Below are 15,539 nucleotides of genomic sequence, written 5' to 3'. Positions count from 1 at the left end.
GTTATTTAGTTCATTAAAAGGCAAAAATAAAATAAAAGAGGAATGTAAGAAAATTTCAAACACTGTTTTGCACTCCCATATACACAGATCAGTTCACCTCACTCATTTTGAAGTACATGGGTGCCTTACATCGTAACGCAGTGGGGGACTGGAGCAGTGCTGTTTGTTACAGGAACAGTGCTATTTTAAATCAACAAACAATCGTTTGCCAGCAAATAAATACATGGTACACACAACACAAAGAAGAAATTAGAGGGTAGGGGAGAAAGGAAACAACAAAATAGTGACATGATTGTCGAAAATTAAAATCTCCTTACAATGATTTGAACTAGTGGTGCTGTCGATGAACGCAGTGCTTTCACAGAATTATCTGGATGATTTAGCTTCTTGGAGTAGTGAACATTCATAGTTTACAATATACACAAGCCTCTTATGTATTGTTTCTCAGAGTTCATTTTTTTTTTTCTTGTTTTTTCCTTTTTTTTAACAATGCAGTTGAGAAGGCAAAAGAATCACGGAGAGAACAAAATATTCCCTGTTAATTCTTTCTACATTTACGATGGATAGTGTGCATTTGATAGAACTATTTTCTTTCTTTGAAGGGCTAAAATGCATAAAGCTTTAATGAAGAGATTTGTACATGAAAGCAACTGTTCCCAATCCTGTGTCAAACTATCTTATACAAAAAGAAAATCAATTCAGTTCCTACATTAAAGGAGTGCCCATGTGTGTATCAATGCAGTCTTAACCCTTTTGCCCCTGCCCCTCAAAGCCGGGTGAACTGGAAGACACTTTTTCCCGGTGCCAGTTTACATAATCCACAGAAACTTTTATATTTGTTAAGTCGCATTGATCCTCCAGAAGTCAGCAGCTGCCTTTGCTGTGCAAAACAAAATATTGAGAATAAATAGTTTCTTTCTTTTTAAAATTATTCCGTTTAAGGTCACCGGACTTTAAATGAGTGACCCTGCAGATTTATAAGGCATTCTGCTCAGCAGTCTTTTAAACAGTCATATATGAAAGAGCCATGCTACTGGTTTGGACTTGGTCCCATTCTTGGTAAGACTTCACAATGTCATACGTGACTGATGGACTGAATGGCGCCGGATTCTGCAGCAGCTCTTGCCATAGTGTGCCACATATTGGGAGAATTGTGGGATGCAGAATGAAGGGAGTCCTTGTCAGAGAGAGAGAGCATCATCGCATACGCCTGGATGGGAAAAGAAGAAGGACAAATAGGTTATGGTTCCCCAGCACGGATCTGAGCTTGGACCCATGCCATCCTACACAGTTCAGGCATCATTTAGGCCACAACTGCTATTCTCAACTTATTTTTTTTAAAAATCAAAACGTGTTAGGTAAAACCACTGTCAACCTTTTCACTGACACTTTTGACTCACTAATAGTAATAATAATTTCTGCTTTCATCTGGCTTCTCAAGGCTCTGAGAAACCTTTGATAGTAGACAAGGTCTCAGAGTCTCCTTTGCCTTCAGATTCTTGGCACAGAAGCCTCTTTTCAAGAGCCTGAGGAATCACATTATCCCTTGGCTGGTCCTGTATTTCACCAAATACTACAGTCTCCAGCGCTGACCTTTTCTACAAGCATATTCTGCAGTTTTTAAGATGGATTTTTTTTTTTTTTTAAAAAAAGGGGCTAAAAAGACCCATTTTAATGAATGTGTCAAAAAAAAAAATAATCAAGAACTAGCACTAGGATATCAGCCTGCCTATTGCTGTATGAAAAACATGCTGAAGACCAAGAGGCAGTAACATCCAACAGACTATAATAACAAGTACAAAAAAGCCAAGCCAGCCAGATCATGTCAAATCCCTGCAAGGCAGCAGCTACACGTCACAGCATTAGTGTGACCACACCAGCTGTCTGAAAGCAGAGTGAGAGTATTTCTTATGGTATTTCTGCGGATGGCAGGTAGGACCAAAAATAGCCAAAAAGAAAGAAATCCTTCCATTATCAGGGACCAAAGCACCCGCCAGGTCTCCCAGATGCAATGGGAGCACAGGAAGGGGTCGGGGCAGGCTGAGGATTGCGGGTGCAGAGCGCAGCCCGTCTGAAGAAGCTGAAACAACCTTGACTGCCACACACTAACAGTTTAATCCTTCAGGTATTTGGTGACAGTAACATTTTAACTGAGTTAAGCTTTTACCTGGGACTTGGATTTCCTGTACAAGGGTTGTTTTAGGTCTTCTGGCAGCTGGGGAGTATTGAAAGCTGCCAATTCAGTGTCACTATATTGATTTTCTTCCATTTTCCTCATTTTGAGGCTATCTGTGAAGTGCCTTATGTGGTCCAAAGCCGAAAGTCCAGTCTTATTATACTCCTCCTCTTTATACCTACAAAAACACCATGGAGGTTTTAACATCAATTAAATGATCCTCTCTGCATTCCCTCATCCTCTCAGATTTATGTATTTGGGGAATTTCCCCCTTTTTTTATATTCATAAGCCACCTTGCCCTGCAGAACTCTGATCTTGAAATAAAAGAAATTTCCCTTTATTTTATAAAGAGGAGAGGGTGGGCAGTGGGAGCAGGGGAGGGAGAGGCTGTCTCTCTTCTGGTGTATCCACAGCATTTCACATAACCATTATGGGAGGTCCAGGTCGGTTTATGGAGCAGATAACGTCTCTCCCATGAACATTTCCTGTCTCACTCAGAACATGACAATAGCTCCCTGAGCAGTTATTTTTTCTCTGAAGGGCTACATATTGCATGAAGAGACTGAAAACAGAGCTGGTATTGACCCAAACACAGACACATGTTGCTATCGTAACTGGGAAGCTGGCTACTTCGGACAGGTTCCCACGGCATGCAGTTTGGCGCTGGCACTCTTGTATGGTTTATTGTTTTTATTCCACATATTGGGCATGCCAATACTCGGAAGAAACCAACCTGCCAGGGGAAGCTTTGCAGTTCATGTCCAAAGTACTTGTTTCCTCGTAATCCTCCTCTGGAGTCCCCTCATGTATGTCACTCGTAACAGGCTCTTTGACTGCTTTCCCTGCAATTTCACTCTCTTCATCTTCTTCGTCCATCATTACTTCATCTTCTGCTTCTTCATCATCCAGCAAATCCGAGTTCTGGCTGGCTACCATGGCTTTTTCATCCTTAAGGTGGCTGCCATTCATTCTGAAAATACCAAAAGAAACCCCAGTAATAATCACAAATCAGTTACAAAAGCTCCTCACCAGCAGGTTGTCAGAGACAGATGTCAAAATGATCTGTCCCAGTAGAATAAAGGGATTTCTGGATTTTGTATCTTGTTTAGCTTCAGATGTTTAGGCAGAAAATTGACGACATTTCTACTGAAAAATCAGTGGGACATTACAGTACCATGAGCATGGTATTTTCCAGTTATCCTGCTAAAACTACTGTTCAAGTGGAGGTATGTTCAGATATCCATTCCAAATTTTCTCATGCATTATTTCATCTCATGTTTCCAATCATATATGTAGCCTGTGCAAAACAACTCACTGCCTTTTAGCAGAAGCTGTAGGGGCCAAGAAACTCTGAAAATCAGATCTGGCATTTTCAGAAATGACATCCAATACTGCATTCAGAGTTTTAAAGTCAGAATTACACGCATAATTAATTTTGCACACTACCACCCATTTGGAAGCCATACTACTTCACTGAACATATGGATTACAAACATGGGAACCGAAGTGACTTCAGCTAAAGACCTGAAGAGGAGCCCACAATATTGCCTCCACACTGAACTACATTATTGACTGATTTGAAGGGTAAGAAGTAATGAAAAGAAAGGTCGCATAACATTTCAAGTGTATTTCTTCCTATTAAATGAGTAATTATAGCAATACACACATGGAAAACCATTTGGTCTACTTGCTGTTATTACGTTGTCCTTTGCTTTCAGACAATGACTTCTCTTAACTACTTCCTACGGGATTTTATCAAGGACATAATACCCATGCTGAAGTAGGGGCTCGTTTGCTAAAGGCCTCAACCTCGTAGGATTCTAAGCATTCGGAGCTGCATCATGTCCGCTGTATTAAATGAGAGCCAAAGAAGCTCAGCACCACTGCTGCGTCAACAAATGCACGGCCAGAAGTACCAGCGGTGTAGAAGGGCAGCACTCAGTGGAGCCACACAAATTCACGCTACCAGTGTGTCTGCTCGTTATGTAGCACACAGGCCTTGATTCATCTATTGTTCTCATTGTGCAAAAGGTCCTTACTCTTCCAGGAATACAGTTATAAAAATGGAAACTGTATTGTCCACCCAGAGTTTGCTTTAGACTCCATGTGCTTCAAACTGTGTGGGACAATATGGAATATAACCAAAAGTCTGGCAAGACAAGGATGAGCCCTAGAAGTGTATTTAGAATTTAACATTTGACTTGCTGTTGTAACAGATATACCTTCCTCTGGAGCATACACAAGTGACAGTTGGTTTCCTATACAACAATAGTATCGTTTTGCTAAAAATAATGGAGTTTCATCTATTTTCCAAGCAAATTCCATCAGTCATTAAAAATAATAATAATTTAAAAAAAGCAAGGGAATGGTCTGTTTATATCACAGTATCAAAAAATCTGAGGCTCTGCAGAGTTGGGACAGCTGAAGCAGCCACCCCCTCTAAGATAATCAGAGCAATATCTCTTTATCATCTTCTAGTTAAATAGGCAGAAATAAGAAATTGTTGAGCACGGTCTGGGCTGCCAACTTGCTTGTTATGCTCAATTGAGGCTGCTAGAAATGAAAGGGAGATGGACTACAACCAAAGTAACAAAAGCCATGTGATTAAGAAAACAGATTCTCTAATTATGTTTTCAAATGCAGCAATTTGCTAGGGATAAAATATCTGTCAAGAGCAGTCTGAAGTGCCAAATTTAGAAAGGAAACACTGCACAACCCAGCAACCTTTCCACTTTTCTGACTTCCTGTCAGAGGACATGTTGAGACCAGATGTGCAACGCAAAAATCCCAAACCCTCATTGCCAATCAAGATGGAATGAAATTTGAATATGCATGTAATCACTTAATCCAATACTTTTGTGGAAATTATGTTATATCCACCATTTTTATCCCTTCACAAGGCATCTGGAAATTGAGAAGACAGTGAAGTTTGTCACCAACAGCAAGAATTTTTTGATGCTGATAACGTAATGCCAATGCAAAGGTATAAATAATGCATAATGCAATGCCAATCTCAAAAAAATATGTATAGCTGACATGCATATCCCTGCTACAGCCTTTTCTGCTTGGTTGTACTTTTATTAGCTGATAATATTTAGAAGTGGTCTCTCTTCTGTTAGTTCAGAAGAACTGAAACACCCATATACCTAATAAATCTTAGTAGGAAAAAGTCTTTCACATCCTGGCGTACAGGTGGACTACCAACATCTACCCACAGCCTCATGGGTGTTTTGCTGGTCAGCATCTTTCTTGGGATTGAGTTACTTACAGGAAAGGACTTTTAGTTACAATCTTTCATTTGATCCAAGAATTTAGCTTAGTCTACTTTATTAATTACACATCTAAATTGCATTTAAATCTTAAGGCTCTCTACACTTAGCCATAGGATGCACAATTCCCTTGAATGTAAAATGAGGTCATTTTTCAACAGATTTAAGTCAATGATGGGAACTGGAAACTGAGAGTTTCTGATACAAGGAGGAATGTGTTCATAGATGGAACCTTCTTTCCAACATCTGCCACTGGCAATATGGTCATGCACGATGGGGAGGGAATCAACATGCTTCTTTTCATAATACAGCAAGGGGAACACTGAAGCAACCAGATTACTGAAGTATCTCTGTCTCCAGACATTATCAAAAGTGAAAAATCAGTCAGCAAACCTGAAAAGTTGCACCTTTTGAATGCAGATCCAATGCAACTTACCTCTCCTCTGAGTTTAGGGGGGACTGATTATTGTGGTTGCTGTTTCCAATAAAATTCCTAATTTCTGTGAAGTAAGAGTCTTCCTTGTCATCTAGGATTGCTCCTGTGCTTTCCAGTTCTGAGTGAGGTGAAGATGTTGCAGTACCTTAAAGCAAAATAGAGGACTTCTATTGCTGGTCTTTTACATTTTCTGTGTCTAAACATTTATGTCAAATTGAAATTGAAAGGATGGTTAAAATGGGCAAGAGCCAGAAAAAAGGTTGGTCATAGTGATCTATCAGCTTTTGGCCATAAAACTGGTAATTAGAAAGGAAGTGATGGGCAAAGGTGGTTTACAGCCAAAAAGACTGCTTGCATGCTGGGTGCCATTTCCATGGTCCATAATCACTTTTGCCAAGTATCTATTTCAATATCTCCCTCTTGATCCCTTGTGACTCCAAGACTGTCAGTCAATAACTTCGTTAGACCAATGGCTGAACGGAGCAAACAAATTTCTTTTTATTAGCTACAGTTATGCAGATTTGGAACAGCCACTGATGTAATCACCCAGGTTCATTAGCACTGACAGACCAGTGACAGATGTCTTTGAGCATCAGGGAAAGACAGCTATGCATTCACTTCATATATCTGGTTATTTCCAGAGGTGTAAAGTATATACTTAAAAGACTACAGACAGGATTTTCATTAAACCCTGCAGATACCTAAACCAGACCAATGATACCCACTACCTGCCACTGCTTTTGCTGCTGCTGTTCAGTGACCAATTTGCTTTGAGGCTTGGGAGACACCATTACCTCCATAATAGCTAGCGCTTTTCAGCTCCTGACAGTGGGAATATTTTAGAAGGTGCCAAGAAAATCTTTTAGAGTACCCTCTGAGACTCCAAATCGAGGACTCCTATTGAGAGCCAAGTGACTGCAGAGGTGGGATTAAATCAATTTTCCCAGTCTGTTCTCAAAATGCTACGGTTGGCTTAATTAAAACCAAAAGAAAAGACATCATCCAGTGGTATTAAGTTATACAAAAGTAGAGTTTATACTGGGATTTTCAAAGCACTTTAAATGTCAGCAGAGCTTAGGCACTTACATATTTTCCAAACACCCACTCATTGGAGCAGACTGCACAGAGCAACGTGTGCCTATTGACACTCAGTAGCATTGAAAGTGAACATGCAGTCCCTGTATATGAACACTGGCGGTTGGTAGGGCACGCTGGGGAGGGAAAAGGCATACATACCAGACATGTTCCCATTCTCGTGCTTTTTTAGATGTCTGTCAAGATTGGTTTGTTGACCAAAACACCTGTCACACAAGTGACATTTGAATGGCTTCTCTTTATTGTGGATGTTACGGACATGTCTTTGCAGGTTAGAAGATATGCTAAAGGATCTGTCACAGTATTTGCATCTAAAAAAAAACCCAAGAAAACAAAACAAGTGGGTAGAAAAGGATTTGTTAGTGTCTGGAAATGTAAGGTTTGACATAAGAGACATGAAGCACCTTCTGGACTCAGCCTCAGTACCCAACTGCAGTTCCTTGGTCCTTACTAAGGCAAAACCCTCCCTGAAATCCAGACAAGTTTTGGCTGAATAACTGGAGAGCTGTGCTCTTGGAATGGAAATATCACTTCTATGGTGGGGTTTTTAGCTTTAATTCACATTAGGTTTTACATTTTAAGTACTGTCTTTAGGAATAAGCATAATATTTCAGAGTTAATGGCATCAAATTAGCTAGGGTAATTGATTCCCATGTTTTTGAAACTGTTGCATGCAAAGTGGGGAAGTTTGAAAACAGTAGAGCAATAACTATTGTTTCATGTTCTGCCAATACAATACAATTACACACTTTTGGAAAAAACATGAAACAGATCTCTACTAATTCTCAAATAAGGTAAAAAGGGCTATTTTTTTCCCTATTCTAAATTATACTGTGTGATTAAATCTTTTCTTGAGGAATTAGCTTGCTTGATTGCTAATCCCAGAGGAAATTTGGTTATCTTGCAAAAAACAGCAATAAACAATCCCAACCTTTAATATTGTGCCAATGTGAGTAGTTTAGTCTATCACTCTGGTACCAGAGGCATCAATTTTCATACTCTGTAGCGATTTGGAGTCCCTAAAGCCTTTACTGTATTGCTCTTTAAGTCATTACTAAGTCATACTATAACTATTCCAAATTCTCTGGCTGGCAACCAGCCAACAGTCTTCATCACTTTAGTTTTGCAATCTTCTACTTCTCCCATGCTTCTCTTACGCTTGTCAGTGATGTCAGGGGTTTTTTAGTGCTGAAATCGTCCATTAGGCTAGTAATTGCTTGTGGCTTTTATGCAGTGGACAGGTATAACATGCATCAAGACCTTCCTTCAGTAAAATTCGATGTGAATCTCATTTCCCAAAGAGACTAGAGGCAAAAGACATTGTTTCCTCACAAACAATGAGCTTACTCTGCTCTTTGCAGCTCATAAAATGCAGAAATTGGTGCATCTGTTTTACTGGAACATGAACTGGCTTCTTTCCAGTTGATTTAAATTAGCCTTTCATTTTCAATAAGGTGACGCTTCTCTTCACACATTTCTGCCTGTGACTGTCCTAAACACACAATATCACATACATACTTCTATCAACAAGAAAGTAGAATTACGTGGGTTTCAGTTAGGCAGACCTCATCAAGTATCCAGATGAGGCAGGAAACAAATAAATACAGTAACGCCTTTACAACTGGGACCTTCCAGAAATCAGCTGATTGACAAAACACCCAACTTTAGGCTGTAAATAATACCACAAAGCTCCTACAAAGAAATTTTTTTTTTGCAAGGGAAAATATGACCATAAGCCCTACTGAAAATCACTTCAATCATTCTGGTTCCAAAGTGCCAGCTATCCCATGAGGCAAAGGCAGGATTTGCAGATAGTGCCTGAGCAGCTGCCTAAGCCAAAAGAATTTCAATAAGTAGGACCAAGACCCTTCCCCAGCTCCACAGCTCCAATAGTGAGTATCAGCACTGAATGAAAAAAGCCCTGTTTAAGACCCAAACACAATGGTGGGTCATCAATGCTAAGGAGCAAGCACCAAAGCTGGCTGAGCAAGGCTATCAAACACTCATTCCCTTGCTTTATTCACTTCACCAAGCCACAGATGGGATAAGGGGTTGCAGTACCTATAGGGCTGCTCTCCAGTGTGCGTCCTGAGGTGGCGTGTTAGGTTTGCAGATCTCGGGAAAATCTTGCCACAGTATCTGTGATAAGAAAATGTTTGATAAGATAATGCAACCTTCATCCCAATTTGAGCTGCACTGGATGCACAACCCAAATTGAATCACTAAAATATGGTACTGCTGGCATTGCTTTGGTGTAACAACATGATAATAAAAGCATTCAGCAAATGTGATTGACACAACCACAGAAGAATGGGATTGGAATTGCTAGCATTGACCTGCTTTTCTTGTGCATAAGCAAGGGATATATGAAAACATACCAGTTTTAAAGATCAACCCAAATTTCTAAGCTCACAAGGTCATATTGGTCACATTCAGATTTGGAATCAAGAGAATCTGTTACTAAAGCCTTGGACTTCTGCCTCTGCAAATTTCAAATCTTTCAACCAATTCTACGTGTCAGCAAACATGACATCATTCTGTGCACTGAACAGGATCAGAGTAGACAAGACTCAAACACGTAATCCATCAAGGTATGCTTCTATAACAACATGTCGTGAAAGAAGGTGACATGTTTTCAAAAAGATCAGATAAACCTGATATGCCAGTGTCAAACACCTGCACGTTCTGGAGATGATAAACAGGTCTAAATAATGCAATTTAAAAACAATCCTCCAAACTTGATAATATGTTACAGGAAAAATAATGGGGAAAAAAATACCATGAGCCCTCCCGCTTCGTTCAAGTAACATACTAATATTCAGTTTATGATCAGCCCCGTCCTATTAAGAACATTCAGCCCATTTTATTCATGGGAGCAGAGCACACACAACACTTAAGTGAATGAGGGTAGTGGTCACCCCATGTGACAACTTTGAAGATTGAATCCCTTCACTTTTGAACATCCCATTTACCTTTTCACAATGTGATATATAAGCCTTCAAAATACCCACACAAATAATTTTACTCTCCTCAACAAAGCTCCCATTCATTTTGGTTGCACTTATGATGACTATCTTCGTTGTATTTTTTTAAGTCTGTACACAGAAATACTAGTAAGTCATGTATTTTATCACTGATCCCTTTGGATATTAAAACCAGAAACCTGAGAAAACACATCTGTAGTTTATGATCAAGAAAAACAGTAATGAAAGCACACTTGTGTATATGAAAGTTATGAGAAAATTTGGAAAAAAAAGGATTGATTATGTAATAGTTTCCACCTCATTTATCAAACCAGTATGATACAGGGCAATAACACCAATAATTTAATAAGACCCCCAAAGCAAAACACTTTCCACGTTTCACTGGGCACACAGAGCTCTGAGACCTGCCACAGTCCCTGTCAACCATCTGAGCAGGGGGTATTTTAGAAGCCTGAGAGAGCAGCATGGGGTGGCCCTGGGGCTACCTGCAGGTGTAGCGCTCCTTGCCCTTCCGCAGCAGGGTCTCTGGCAGAGTGCTCGGTGGAGCACGGAAGTTGAACATGGACGGCACCGACTGGATCAGCTCGTTGGCCTCTGGTTTTAGGGTGCTAAAGCTCTCCAGCTTTTCAGCCATGTTTTCTATAGCTGACATCTGCAACAGAACATAGTACAGAACCTGTCATGGTAAATACTGCTTTGTCTGTCACTGGAAACACAAAATGCAAAGAACATACACTGCCAAGAGACAAAATAAGAGGAAGGAAAAAACCCAACCAAACGTAGAGCTGCAGTCTCAGAAATTATGGGGCACATTAGGCAAGGTCAGGGCCATGATGTTGTCCCACTTGAAATAATGCCTATAACTGTTACAGCATGGTGCTGTTTCTGTACAATGCCAGCATATAGCAGGACTCCTGTCCTAATTGCTATAACGGAAAGCTGCTTTCAAACATCTAAATTAGACAGTGTTCATTTCTTCTTATTTTTAAGCCTGAGCTTCTATAAAATTCCAGTTTACGCAGTCATGGTCTGTGGGTTTGCACCCGTGTGTCTATGAATCCCATCTACTGAAACCATTGGCCATTTTGGACCAAATCAATAGAAAAAATAAAGACCCCAACAACAACTCAATTACTGCAGTTTGGGCCTTTTTACAGGACTTGCAGAGGACAAATATTGCAGAGGAAACCTTATGAACACTCTAGCTCAACCAAGATCTGCAAGAAGCCATATCCAGAGAGGCTCCATCAATGTCGCAGCTACATGCAAACATTCAGTCCAGTATTATGGCCCATCACAGTCAAAGACTATGAGACAAATCTGTAAGAAATAAACCTTTGGTGGGTTTGATGTTATGTGTTTACATTATCTGTTAGATGCCTATCCTATTTTTTCTCTGAATATTTCAACCTCTTAATATTCCTTTTGTTGTCTGTAAACCCTATGTGCTTTGGGGTATCTCCACTCTAAGCTGTCTGTAATTTTCAGGGAGTAGAGATTACATAATTTCTGGACTTCCTTTAAGGTGTCTGGATCTAACCATCAAAACCTGCTCCAAAATCTCAAACATTGTCACTTGGAAAGTCCATGACTGCTGCTGAGCCCTCTGACAGGCAAGAGTAACCATCTGCCTCTTCGTAACACCACAAACAAATAAAAAAAGAAGAAACCCAAGATCTTACATACAAAGCATAAAAATCACAGCATGAGCCCTGTGCAATACCTTGCTTGTAATGAAGGAAGAAATTACAAGAAAGACAAGATGCTGAATGCTCCTCAGCTGAGAACACCTTTACAACCCTTTCTTCAAAATCCGTAAGAGACTGCTCCGATTGCTGGGGTTTTAAAATTTTATTTAATGGGAATAATTGCACATTTGGATTTGGTGGTTTGTTGGTTTGTTGGTTGGTTTGTTTGTTTTTTTAAATTTTATTTTAATGGTCAGAGCTGTGTATTCGTCTCCTGGAATGACTATTCACGTGCTGGTTAGCTCTGGCTTTGGGTTGTGGGTTTGTTTCTTTTTTCTTTTAGCCTGTAGCTTGCCCTTTCATTTCATGCTCACATTCCTAATGCCGAGTACAAATTGCAATGTACAGGGTACCACTGCCAATTTGCCAAACATCTTTTATCAAACTTGGTGAAAAAAAATCTCAGAGGGAAGTTAAGATACATTTACTTGTCAGACAACAAATGTGAAAGCATTGTGAGGCAGTAGGGGCTGTAAGCTCTGGGGTTTGATTCATAATCACTCAGCTGCTAAAACATTCTCCACAGATGCAAGTGGACAGCACATTTGTCAATATGAAGGATTTTGACATGTACTGATCACAGGCATGAGATATGTAATGATGATGTTGTTGGGAGAGAAGGTAATTCTCTCTCAGCACTGAGATGTCATTATCGACCCATACAAACTCAACGTTACCATATATTTCTTTTTATATGACTTCATCATCTTCTTTAGTCAGAATTGATTCTTAAAGCTTTTATAATAGTCTTTCCATTGTCTTTAATTCCTTCTAATTGTTCCCCACAAGAATTCATTCGTCTATTTTGCAATTGCAGAAAATAAATGGTTTGAATGAAAAATGACCTTTGGCCTTCAGGGTGATTAGCAGCGACAAGACAGTGCATGGGTTATGATAGCACATATTTACGGTGAAGAATAATATGTTTTATTTATGTATATTTAATATTCAAGTCAGTTGCATTATCTACTGGTTTTAAATCATTTTTGGATCATCATTTCTCATGTACTCAGTCCTCTACAGTAATACATTAAGGCAACTATTTTCCCCGTTAGATTTGAAATGGCTTAGTCATGCTTATTTTTTTTTTTAGTTCTTATTTCCATGATTTTGCAGAGGAGAAATTGGGACTGATTCTTCTCTAATGTGTGGCAGTGCAGAGCAAAACTACCTCCAACACTGCCTCCAGGATTACATCAGTCCAAAAACAGGTATGAAATCAGCATCTAATTTTAAATCTCTTATTCAGAGGAAACACAAGCACTTCCAATCATTTTACAGTATTACTTGCTTTCCAAAAATATGTTTCTCACTGTAGGAATGACTATTGTTTTTTTAAGACTGATCTATGTAGCTACCTGGTATGACTTATGTTTTTCAAGAAATTCAGCAGCACAAGAGCCAAAAATTGGGGCATTTTCTCATAAGTCCTAAGTGCGCTGCTGGGGCTCAGGGCATTTGGGATGCAATTCCCTATTGCAAATTAGGCACCTGGGCTGCATGGGCTTGTTACAGCCCACAAAATCCTGCCAGCCCAGACCACAAGCTCTTTATATGCAGGTAGACAGCCCCTGCTCATCAGTCTACCTGCAAAATATTAACTGAGTAATGTGAAATCTGGGGTTTGTCGCACTGAGGACTAACTTTAGCACCAAAACCAAGCAGGAATTATAAACCTGCAACAGACATTTTTGGGAAGCTTACATCCTGGTTTCAAGTAGTGGCCCCAGGGGATGTGCAGGAGAGCAGGCAAGGGACAAACCTTCACTCCAGTGTCTTCTGTCACACACCAGCAATGAGAGGTGCAAGAGACTTAACTGGGGCTTGGGTCTTGATTATGGTGTCGAATGTTCATTGGTGGCTGCTGCTCCCATTCACCTGGTGAAACCCTTTTTGAATCCATTTACATTTTTGTCAAGGAGAGTTTGCCAATTTAATTAGGTGCATATAAAAAGACACTGGCTTTTGTTTCTTCTAAGCCATTTGCCTGATAATTCAGCTGGGTGCCCCTCATTTTGGTTTTTGGTATTGTTGAAAGTAATGAATAACCATTTCTGCTCACCATTCATGGTCTCTTAGAGCTGGGACACAGCTCCCTCAGGCATTTTTTTTCCAAGAAAAAAAAAAAAAATTCAAAATGTGCTTAGTCTCTTTTTGTATGGAATCTGTTCCCTACCTCTGACCATCACTGTTGCACTTTTCTGTCTTTTCTAATTCTACTTTCTCCTTTTTGAGAGAGTCTTCAGCTGTATTCAAGACCTGAAGGCAGTATAACATAATAATATTTTCAATCCATTTCTGCTAAGCACTCAGTTGTTATTTTTCATAAAACTATCAACTTGAATATTTTTTTCTTGAATGACATGAGTTTTAAGAGTCACACTTTCCCCTCAGTATTACTGACATTGAGTTTTACTGCTGTTTTAATCCCTGGTGACTCAGCTTTCTATGAATCTTCTGCAAAATCTTCATAGTTAGCTTTGGATTTAGCTATTCTCAATAAAATACTCTTCTCAAACTCTACTCTTTGCCTATTCACCCTTCTTCCTATGTCATTTACAGGCATACGCCAGTGTTCAGAGCCCAGTGACACCACCACAAGGTGGACTCACTGATCATTTTCAATGAGGGTAAATATCACAAATTTATTCTTAGCTTTTCTTCTCCAAGACTGTTGTTGTGTTGTTTGGGTTTTTTTTTTGGACAGGGTTAATAATTATTAACCCAGAAGATGACTTCCCCTTTTCATCAATGAAACTCCCTCTTCCAGCTGAAACACAACCAAAGCAACTCTTATTCCTTCAAAACACCATTACTGCTGATGGTAAAGCAAGTCTTGCCTCCATAGGAACTGCATTGACCATAGAGATGCTATGAATCAGCAATCCACCAAACTTCTGGAGCAAGATGTCAGGGATAGCATGTGTCCCGAGAAGTTAGGTGGGTGCTTGTGGACATCTCATTTCTCCAGGGATGGTCCTGGGGACCACCACGGAGGCAGGTGTGTGGCTGAAGCTGCTGGGCTTTCAGGAGGGGTCTGCACACCAGCTGAGTGCCCAAGGGCTCCGGTGATCCTTGAACGGAGCTGGGGAGGAAGGCACTGCTTGACCCCGAGGATGGGATTAGTATAATTGCCATCTCAATGAAAGCTCTCTGAGGAGTCAGGAGAGTGAGAAGATCCTATTACATGCTTTACATACAGCTATTGCCTTATGGACAAGTCATGTCTGCTCCTAATCTGAGATCAGTGAATGACAGTATTTTATATAGAACAGCAACTTCTGATTTACATATATAAGAGTTGTTGATTCTATCTGTGTCCAGATGTCTGGAAAAGTAAGCAGCTTTCCCCCACCTCCCACCAGCTCCCTGAGAGGCTATTAACCTCCTACTGACGCAAACTAATATGCAGTCGCAATTCCCCAGCTCCGACTCAAAAATGCAGACATTACCATAATCGGCTAAAACCAGTATTTATAAACATTTCAATGGGCAAGATATCATCAGCAGGGGCCTTGAACATTTGTCTTAAAATTTATTAACCAACAGAAGAAAAAGTGGCATAAATAAAGCAAAAGTTTGTTGTTGCTGGTTTTTAAGAATAACCTGATGATATGAAATAATCTAGCAGACAAGGTCATGAATTACATGACCTCATGTTTTACAAACGCAACTCCTTCATTGCTATTATCGCAAAACCAACTGACTTTATGGCTGTAACTCATGGGAAAAAAAAATAAAACCAAACCTGCTCAAATGTTTGCTATCTATTTTTACTAGTGTTATTTAAAGAAATCTTGAAAACCCACTCGCTAAAGCTCAGGATTTCT

The 15,539-nt window shown here is 39.8% G+C and overlaps 1 protein-coding gene across 8 annotated transcripts in view; it reads right to left on the bottom strand.

Annotated features, from left to right (window-relative positions):
- Nucleotides 1-342: 342 nt before the first annotated feature.
- The window catches only part of MECOM (MDS1 and EVI1 complex locus), a 341,624-nt gene continuing 326,427 nt past the window's right edge, over nucleotides 343-15,539 (bottom strand). For all 8 annotated transcript variants that reach the window (XM_057411602.1, XM_057411604.1, XM_057411603.1 and 5 more), the window contains 7 exons: nucleotides 10,447-10,613; nucleotides 9,039-9,116; nucleotides 7,119-7,288; nucleotides 5,883-6,027; nucleotides 2,911-3,147; nucleotides 2,168-2,354; nucleotides 343-1,210 (listed from right to left, as the gene is read on the bottom strand). In XM_057411602.1, the coding sequence (XP_057267585.1) occupies nucleotides 1,076-1,210; nucleotides 2,168-2,354; nucleotides 2,911-3,147; nucleotides 5,883-6,027; nucleotides 7,119-7,288; nucleotides 9,039-9,116; nucleotides 10,447-10,613 (1,119 nt within the window). In that variant the 3' untranslated portion in view covers nucleotides 343-1,075. The remainder of the gene's footprint in view (nucleotides 1,211-2,167; nucleotides 2,355-2,910; nucleotides 3,148-5,882; nucleotides 6,028-7,118; nucleotides 7,289-9,038; nucleotides 9,117-10,446; nucleotides 10,614-15,539) is intronic.

The sequence above is a fragment of the Pezoporus wallicus genome, unplaced genomic scaffold, assembly GCF_028554395.1.
Source record: "Pezoporus wallicus isolate ANWC-B61680 ecotype Strahan unplaced genomic scaffold, APGP_CSIRO_Pwel_v1 contig_6899, whole genome shotgun sequence".
In the NCBI taxonomy this organism is placed as follows: domain Eukaryota; kingdom Metazoa; phylum Chordata; class Aves; order Psittaciformes; family Psittacidae; genus Pezoporus; species Pezoporus wallicus.
This window is presented reverse-complemented; position numbering and strand designations above follow the sequence as displayed.